General features: G+C 39.7%; 1 protein-coding gene across 2 annotated transcripts in view; it reads right to left on the bottom strand.

The window, feature by feature from the left end:
* The window catches only part of ATP2A2 (ATPase sarcoplasmic/endoplasmic reticulum Ca2+ transporting 2), a 45,726-nt gene continuing 35,660 nt past the window's right edge, over positions 1-10,066 (bottom strand). The window contains exons 16-21 of one of the 2 annotated variants that reach the window (XR_004409320.2): positions 9,154-9,356; positions 8,352-8,437; positions 7,828-7,961; positions 6,649-6,766; positions 4,979-6,531; positions 1-1,112 (exon numbers count right to left, since the gene is read on the bottom strand). Coding sequence is in view for 1 of the 2 variants with exons in the window: in XM_033008358.2 (XP_032864249.1) it covers positions 6,262-6,531; positions 6,649-6,766; positions 7,828-7,961; positions 8,352-8,437; positions 9,154-9,356 (811 nt within the window). In the remaining variant the exon portion in view is untranslated. Of the gene's footprint in view, positions 6,532-6,648; positions 6,767-7,827; positions 7,962-8,351; positions 8,438-9,153; positions 9,357-10,066 lie in introns of both variants that reach the window. The other variant, XM_033008358.2, reaches the window with a different exon arrangement.

Genomic DNA, 10,066 nt, shown 5'->3' with positions numbered 1-10,066 from the left:
TAGTTGGGAAAGAAATGTTTATTTTAAGTTTCTCAGAGGGATTTTACAAACAATGGAGCATTTTAAAAAAATTGAGTGATCAAAGTACTTAACAGTGTCCCTTAAACACACACACAAGCCCCTGGACAGAGGAAATCACACCAGTGAGGAGGTCAATACTGCCGGAGGAGCAGCTGGCATCTGCATAGTTCTAGGAGGAAAGATTGCAATGGTGTTGGTGCTAGTAAGTGTCATCCTGGCATTAATATAAGAGAGCGCTGAAGTATGTACGCATGTACCTGCAGAAAACAAAGTGCATAAAATAACACGCAAAGTATGTATTGTAGAATAAATTTATTTACCTGATACAAATGAAACTAGGTGTGACGCTTCTTACTGTCAGCATGTAAATAGACAATTGATCTTATTTACAACTTCTAAAGGTCACACATGCAGTTGTGGTAACTGGCTAAGTCAGTCATCGCTGTTTAGAAATGCATCACAACATTTTGTATTGCACCAACATCTGTCTTACTGCCTTAGATTTAAATAAGTTACATTACAGTGCAAAAGAGGTTGATTTGCACACATGATAAAAAAATCCAAAGTTATGAACTGGAGGCTTACGGTTTAACATTCATCTGTAATCTTTTCAATGAATTTTATAAATAGCATAGCATTGTACATAAGCTGTTATAGAGTAGTATGTTTGGATGATACAATACAGAGAAAGATTTGTCTACAACCCAAGGCATGCATTATTTTGATATTGTACATTGTATAAACTGACATTTTACATACAGAAATATGGAAAATTGGCTGACAGCTCCACAATTCTTGTTCAAGGATAAACAAACTCTTCTCCATGCAGCACAGAACCCAAACTCCTCTGGAGAGAGTTTCCAATTCGGTAAGCTATATTGCACGTTTGTACATCTGTATAATGAAGTCCTAATGGTACCACACATTTCTTCCACAGAGAACACAATGAGTTTTGTTTTAGGGAAAGCAAAGAATCTTTACACATGATACATGCAGAAGTTTTGGAAGATGTGTTGCTAAAAACACATGCACGCAACAAAACAACCTTACATTTCTGCAAAATTGTTTAGGAAGCGATTACTCCAGTATTGCTGAAAAGGAAAGAAAGAAAAGGCATCAGTTAATGAAAGGATGAATGCTAAGTATCATTATACAAGCAAGACTAAGATCAACAGTGACAGAAGAAAGAACGTTAAGTTTGGTAACTGGCTGCTCTGGCATTGAAGGGACACTCTCAGGTTACTTTGTTCTTAAAGCCCAGAACCCTCTGGATTATGGCTCAGCTCCTCTGAATGCAGCAGAGCTCCCTTTATCACCAGCAAAGCCAGCACTTCCTACAGAAGCCTGCTGCGAAGAAGAATTAAGACATGTTTAGATGGCTGTCGCCACTGGCCAGGCAGAAAGGCGAAGGCTAAGCCTCCCATCTTTGTAATCTTTACTTTCAAGTTCCATGCTACACGGTTTGAGCTCAAGTAAGATGCAGCATTTTGCAAGTTTGGCCCTGAAGCGACCTAACAATGTCCCTTTTCCAAGTTATGCCACTTATTTTGGGAAGCAGTAGGAAAGCTTTGAAGGAGTCATTCAACTACACGGATAAACGCGTAGGCGAAGGGTAGAGTACAATGAATAAAGCTACTGCTGTACTTTACCCCTAAAATACAGCGTAAGGTTAGCCTTGCGACTAGGAGAGAACAGTGTACTCTGAGTCCCTAGAACTTGATGGTGGCTCTTCAAAATGCTGCTTCAACACTATAAAATTTAGGCTCTCCTGCTAAGATTTGAAAATGCATATTAATGTAATTAAGGATGTAATTAGCAGAGATTAGGGAAACAGTTAATGGTTAGAAGTGCAAAAAAGTAAACAAGACAGGTGCAAGAGACAGACAACTTTGTATCAGTTTTACCTCCCTTTATCTCAGGAAATTCAACCATCTTTAGCTGTTTACCATGTACATTCTGTGCATCCGCTGTGTTCCCAGAACAGTGACAGGGGACTGCTGTACTGCATTTTATCATCAGATTAAAAACTCATTTTCTGACCATTAGCCTTCTCCAAAATCATCTCCCTACAAACATAAGCCTCCTAGCATTCTGACAGACTTGGTATATTTTTCTGCAGCCTCTTTCATACTTACTTATTTGCAATAATATGTTGGGAAACCAAGTATGAACTATTTTTATTGCTTGGATGCCAGCAAAAGGAGCAGCTCATTGTGTAGCTCACAAACAGTACTTTGAATCACTCACATTTGAAGGCAGAGAGGGCCTGAGGCACGATGAAGATAAAAGCCCTTGTCTAATTATCTGACAGGACTGCAGCTGCCTGACCATTTTCTTTGCTCTGATTTGGACCAGGCTACAGACATGGAATTGAGGAGGAGCTGCTCCCAAACCAAACCCCACTGGGTTCCCAGGATAAGCCAATATCCTTCCTGGTGCTCCCAGCATAAGGTAGCATCAATCACATGATTGATACTGCTCTTACACACACCTCTCACACTAGAAAACAAGTAGCAATATGTGAGGACATTAAGGAATCCAGAAAACAGTGGAGATGGAAAAGCTCAGTGAGATGAGAGCAAAGGGAAATAAAGAGTAGAAAGTTATTTTCTAAAAATGGAGTGGGAGGTAAAGCCTGAGTAACTTAATTTCTGCTTAAATAAGTAAGTGCTTCCACTTATATACTCACAGGGCTAACACATTAAAATAGGAGTTACCTATTTCTATCCCCAGATGACCCTAGTACAGTGAGGTGGTTGGAAAGAAAATACATAGGGAACAAAGAAGTTAAGCGAGAGTTTCAACTGAGATGTTGGTACGTCATTCTATCTGGAATTGGAAATTCCTCCCTTCTTGGCTTCTCTAGATGAAAGGACTGATAGCTACAGAATGACAGGATCTATGCAACTGAGGATAAGCATTTTAGTTAACACATTTGCTTGCAGTGCATTCCTAACCTCGCACTGTATTTCTATAGTTTCTATAATTGAAAAGCCAAGCCATCGGCTGCCTTATGCTATTCTAATGCCAGAAGCACACTGGAGTGATGTCCCAGAGCCTACTCAACCGAGAAGGGTTAAGACCAAATCCACAGCACTCCGGCTCCAAGATGAGAAGGAAGCTTGCAGCCATGATTTCAGGGCAGGGCGCTTCACTGCTGAGGAAGAAGCTCATGGTAGGTCTTAACATTTGGCCAGTCCAGACCACGCAAAGCTGGTATTTACCATGTGGCAGCCACACTTGGAAAACACAAGTACTGAAAGCACAGCTACAGCTGCCAGTGAACCCGAGATAAGTGCTGATCTGAGGAAACCCTCTTGCTCTGTTTCTACAGGAAAATTTGGACAGCAAGACTGGGAGAAATTAAAAAAAACGAGGGTTAAGATTTCTTGGGCTCTTTAGGAGCACCTTACAAAACCTGACTGCTCCTGTGACCTCAGGAGCTGGTAGGGAGGAGTGCCACTCCATCTGCCCACCAGTCACCCACCTTTCAAAGGCAAACTCCAGGGAACACAAGGCCCTAATGCCAGCATCCCTGAGACACGCAGCATGAGGGAGCATTCAGATGGCAGCATGGAAATCCATGACACAAGCAGTGAGATTCATCTTCAACACAGAGAGATCCAACAAAGAAGTTGTTGAAGACTGAGTACTACTTATTGACATTTTCCCCTTGAGCTTCTTAGAGACAGGGGAAAAGGGGTTGTATAGCACAATTATTTGGCATAATAGACAGGAAGAGGATTGTGTAAGAAGCAGAATTGTCCATGGTGACAGTCAGACACATGGCTTTAAAAAGCCCATGAACATGGTGCTCTAGAGGTTCACACAGAACCAGTGTTCAAAGATTCAGTGGCGTTCCTGCCCTGGAAAACGTTTGTCAGTAATGTTGGGAGCACACAGAACTAACTTGGTGGTGTTTCCAACAAATAACATACTTGTACATACTTTGATCTTGAGGAATCCGAAATCACGACCTATTATTTTTCTGGTTCAAGAAACAGGGACAAGGCTCATACTGCTCATTTATTATGCACACAGCAAATGGCTGGTGCTGGCCACTGGCTTTGTGGTAAGCCAAACCTTAGTTTGCCAAAGACAGGTTCTCCCACACTAAAGAGGGCATTCGACAGGTTTTAAATGTTTAGTTTGGCAACACACCTACTACATCATCAGGTCCAGCTCCTCTGAATCACTTCAGCATCAACTTGGACAAGTCAAAGTCTATATAATCAGTGAGAATTCACAGAGGAATCAGAAAGCTGTTTGAATTTGGTTATTAAAGCAGCCTGAGCCAGCACAAGGTAACACAGGAACTGCTACTCTACAAAGACGTAACGACCCCAGTACGATTTTCAAAGACTATCCTGTTAAGCTGAGACTGTTCTTTTGTCTCTTCCTATGACCACTCTTCAAAGCACTTCGACTTATTGGAAACAATAAGCTGTTTTTGCAAAGAGGAACGCCTGCACTTTGAGCACTGAAGATACCAGAGACCAGGGAAGGATGGTCAGCTCCAAAGGGCATCTTCTCTTTCAGAGCAGGAAAAAGCTTTGGAGTAAACCAGCACCTGACCACACGTACCAGAGCGTTTTAGACACTAAACGTTCACGTGAACAACTGTCACTGTCTTAAGTTACAGATTTGTCCAATTTTATCTCAAACTTAAGACCAAAAGCTGCAAGACCTTGGGGCACTAAGGCTCCTGGGTGCTACAAAACAAGACCTAAAATACACTAAACCAAAAGCAAGTGCTTTGCCTTTGAAATCAGTAATTTGAGCTTCAGACCACAAAACAAAGAGTCTAAAGTGGTGATAATAATGTAGCACAGCAGAGTTTGACAAAACACAGCATGGGAATGAAGGAAATTACTATTTATTCTTCAACATGTATACAGCATATGCTATTTTACAGCAAGTCACCACTGGCATGGTGAAATGGAAGAGAAATACTCACTTTAGTCGATGAAAGTTGGAAGGCATTGGAGAAAAACACCACAGTTAGGACTGTTAATGACTTACACATTGTTGATACAGGACTGAATTTGAAAACATGCTTTAACATTTACCGTAATAATGAAGGTGGTTAGTGCCACATCAAAATAAAAATAGTTCTATACAATATGTTCAATTTGGTCATGTGCTATTTACAGATTTTACAAAAAACACACACGAGCTTGTTACTTCAAGTCAGGCTAACAACAGGCCAGCAGAGTAACTCCATGTATACAACTGATCATTAGTGCCCTAAGTGTAGGAAATCCAATTTCTAGTTATGCAGTGCAAGTTATTTTTCCAGGTCTCATTACAACTTTTGATTTTAAGGGGTGGGGAGGGGGAGGGGGGAGAAAAAGAAAGGCTCTGACACATGTAAATTAGGTATTAAAATCCAACTTAAACCCTCTTTTGAATTAAAACAGATCGTGTTTGTTAGAAGGGCTTGTTTTACATTTAAGTAGACAGTAGTCGTCCTCCCTATCCCTGCTTAATGGGCAACACTGGCAAAATAATGTCTGTTACAATAAAATACAATAGACACTTAAATAAATAATCTTAAAAAAACAACCCTATGTGTGTTGAGAGTATGGAAGAACCCCAGCAGGCTGCACCTGGAATGATATTTTCTGCACGAGCAAGATTAGGCATACCTCATACAGAAACTGGTGTAAACAAGGACAGTCAAGAACCAAGAGTGAGGTTACAGGAAGAGGGGAAACCAAGAAGAAATCCTGACTGAGGTAGCAGTACTCTCTACCCAGTGCAGAAAGTTCTGTTTATGAATAAAACCTGACTTTATGACAAATTAAGTTTGGATGATCATGCAGAAGACAAACAGTTACATGCTTTTTTAGTTTTAGACAACACACATTCATTCCCTAAAATCTGCTGCCAATTTAGTTTGATAGTGTCCGCTGGCTCAAAAAAAATTTACTTTTTTTACATGATGAATAGACTATTGAACAGAACACTGTACATGCTTTTCATCTACAAAAAAATATTTGCATAAAATAGTGTTAGTTCTCTGTACATGTCAATGGACACTTTAACTGTGTATAAAAGAGGAATATATTGCCCCCACTGAAGTCAGAAAAAGCAAAAAACCAAAATCTAGATTATGAAACCTCCATCACCGGCAAATATGTTCATGTGAAAATTCAGCAGAAATAGACAGTTGCTCTAAACAATAAAAAAAATTAAGTTAAACTTTTTCTTTGAATGTAAAACTTGTCACCATGTCAGTCAAGACCAAAACATATCGCTAAAGTTAGTGTCTGTGCTGTAAAGCCAGATAACCAAGGGCATAGTAATGAACACAAACGGCCAGGAAACTCCTTCGGTGCATGCTGACAAAGAACATGGTTTGGTGGCAGGCCGCACACTATCTTTACCAGGTTCCAGGTAGTTACGGGCCACATATTTAAGTGTTTCATCCAGCAGAATGACAGGTAGGGAGATTTTCAATACCATCAACCATTGCGTCACATTCAAAGGCGTGATCTGGAAGATAATCTGAAAGGAAAGCCAAGCATTACATCCTTTCTCCCCCTCCATCCCTTGACTTAAGCTCTAGACAAGTTTTGGCTCTATCTCCCAGTGCAGGGATGGGTGTAAGATACGTGCACTTACTGGCAATGGTTCCACATAAAGGATAAGGAAGTGGAGTGACATGGACAAGCAAATAGCGCCCACCAGCCAGATATTTTCCCACGGGGGCATCCTCATCAAGGACTGATTTTCTGACAGACTGCAAGAGAAACATGGTACATGTGTACATTAGACACCAATAGGAAATTCAGTAAGTCAGAAAACGAGCTGGAAAGAAAAGCAGTGGGGCAAATCACCATTATCCCAGTCACAAAGGAAAGGAGGATACCAAGATACAGTTCATATATATGTTGCAACTTTAAAACTACCTTGGAATTCTACTTAGCAAAGCAGTCACAGTTCAGCCTCACATCTATTTTTGAAAGCTTTTGTGTGTTCTGCTCATTCCTGATCCAGTCTACCTTTTTTGCCAAGACCCCAACATCCTCTCCATGGGAGGGGTAAGGGAAAGACGGGCATGGCAGCGTAAGGCAGAATCCTCCCCCGGCTGCTGTGTGCCTGGGGACCTGCTGCACCCGCTTCTGAAGTTCACTTGGAGACTGGATATACAGAGGCTCAAGCACTTGCACTTTCTTAATGTTCATTCTTTAATTCTGCTCTTCAGAGTCAATCTGCATTCAGGCTATGCTGCAGAAGAGGCCAAGATCCAGAACATCAGATGTGGAGCAATATCTTACTATGTAGGACTGCTGCAGTACACTTGTATTTGAAGTTTATTTGTTTTTAAATTAACTGACCTCTAAGCTATTTGAAGAAAAATACCCTTGACATTGTGCTATTTAGTGGTTTCCATTTATAATCTAATATTAATTGGCTAAACCCACACTCCCTTAGGGCAAGGAAAACTATTTTCCATATCTTCAACATTCTTATTTTAGTTCTCCTTGATATCACTTTATACCAACATAGGAGGTATAATCTGATTGATTAATCTTAGATTAGAAATAATGGAAAATATTTCAGTTGCTCATGCTTAGTACAATACCAGAGTGAATTGGCAGACTTAAAAATATACCTTATGATAAGAGATCTCAAACGTTATCTAAGAGTCATTTTGTTTGCACTGCCAGGATTCAGAAAGGAAGTATGACTCATTCTTCATGAGTTGAGCTGTCCATACACTAAGAATCAAATTGCACAAAAAGTAGGATTTTGGATAAGCTGTGCAGAAACTTTGCCTTCCTGTTTGGACATACGAACCTGTTGAGAGCATTGCACATCTCTATGGTGACAAGTACAGAAAGAGCCATTGTCATTGGATATGGAGACTCAAAAACCACACAGTCGACACCAGAGAAGTCTGGATTGTCCTCTTTGCACTGCAGAAAATGGCTCTAGAACAGAACAATGTGAACTCACTTCCACAGCTCATTAATGTTTAAAATGTAAAACAGGCAATTATGAAATAAGCAGTGAGTATTATGAAAGCAAAACTTTATAATACGACTCCTGTAAGCACTGATTTTAAAATTTTGCCAGCTTTAGAAAAATCCCCATTACTCTTTTTACTTACAAGACAGCAATTAGTCCTTCCAATTATTTAGAAGCTCAGGTATCCCACCTCTGAGCTTTAGAATTAAGGCTAATTAATCATGATCAAGTCTGAAAATGTCTCATTATATAAATTTCTGTAACCTACTATTTTTCTACAGTCATTTCAAGTAGCAGTATGAAAGAAGCATGTACCTCCCCCTCCCCTCAAAGATATTAAACTGAACAAATACCAGCTGGTAAAAGGTAACTCTTGGACCACCATCAGCAGCGATAAACCACCAAGCAGCAGCACCCACTGTGGCAGCACCAACATAACCTTAAAGTAAACAAAAGCGCTTTTTTCAGTGCTATGAACTGTATGCAAGATCTCACTTGCCACACTTGAACTTCTACCTCAAGACCTCCAGTAATGTAAAAAAAAAAAAAGATTGTAATTCATCTATCTTCTGTGCAAGAAATCTGCTCAACCAGTTGTAACTTAAATAACCATTAAATATTGTACTGTCAGACAGATTCTAATATCTGCTTATGAAAGTTGACAGCTAGAACTTAAGGCAAACAAGAGTATCACTTGGAGTCATCAACCTGTGATTTTAATTTTCCCTTACAGAATCCAATGTGACTGTACTTACATTAACTAATACTGCCAGTATGGCAGTTATAACATTTCTAATAGTTTCCTAGTTGTCAAAATAAAAAGATTGTAATGAAGCAGTGAATGTCTTACTGATGTTATGCAGCTAGGACTTTTGATGCCTCAGTTGTTACCAATGGGGGGTGTGTGGGGGGTAATCACAACTTTACTGTTCCTGTGACAGCACTGCCCGAAAAGGTGCAAAATAAGGTGTGAATCTTGAAACAAAATAAAGGAATAAAAGGAATACCACCAGTTCCACAGAACATCTATTGCTAGCTCTCAATATTTCAGCATACAAGGAGTTTAGACAAACTGCTTTCAAGTGGATCTCAAAAAAAAAAGTTACCTGCCTAAGTTTAACTTGGAAAAGAAAAAAAAAAGCTATTACTACTTACATCCAATAGCTAGGTAACGGAAGAAGAGCCATCCACTGATCAGTGGCTCTTTAGGGTTGCGTGGTGGCTTATTCATGATATCAAGATCAGGAGGATTAAAGCCCAGAGCAGTAGCAGGGAGACCATCCGTCACAAGGTTTACCCATAACAGCTGGACAGGAATTAGAGCTTCAGGAAAACCCAGGGCAGCAGTCAAGAAGATACTATAAAAAAACCCACCAATTATAAGCTTATTCTTGTGCATGTAAATAAGTCCTTTTCATGCTTAAACCTCAGCCTGTAGCATCACTTCTGTTCTCTCGTACAGAGTTATCCATTTAGTATCACAAGCTGAATATTCATATTCAGAAAACTAAAAACATTTTCAAGAGCAAACACTTCTAACCACCGGTATTTAAGTTCTAAAGCATTATCATTTTCTGGTAACTTCAGGAATTGAAGAGTTTCTGCTTTAGCCTTGTTTTTTCCTCACTCTACTTATCTCTATAGGTAAATACATACATACATGTATAAAACCTTGCAAGCCAGTTTCTAAAAGACACTAAAACTTCTGCAGACATAATAGCATTTTAGCTCAAATGACTAAGCTTCATTTTTCTAGATTACTGTTTGTCCCTACAAAAATCTAAAGAGCATGCAGCTTTCATGGCTCCAAGCCTGTGTAAATAAATAAACAGGAACAGGGGCTGCAGCAAGAGCATGACGAAGGACAGCTTTAAAGTTCACAAGAAACAAGGCAAGACAACTGCTGTGTTATATTCCACTCTGGGAGAAAGTATGCTTTGATATAAGCAACTGTTAGGAGATCAATATTTACATTCTGTCACCAAAAATGCATTCTGTGGCATTGGGTCACCATTCCCAAAGATACAGAAGACACATTCTTCTGTAATTTGAGGTTAAACAAACATCT

This window comes from Tyto alba, unplaced genomic scaffold, assembly GCF_018691265.1.
Source record: "Tyto alba isolate M040663 unplaced genomic scaffold, T.alba_DEE_v4.0 Super-Scaffold_44, whole genome shotgun sequence".
In the NCBI taxonomy this organism is placed as follows: domain Eukaryota; kingdom Metazoa; phylum Chordata; class Aves; order Strigiformes; family Tytonidae; genus Tyto; species Tyto alba.
This window is presented reverse-complemented; position numbering and strand designations above follow the sequence as displayed.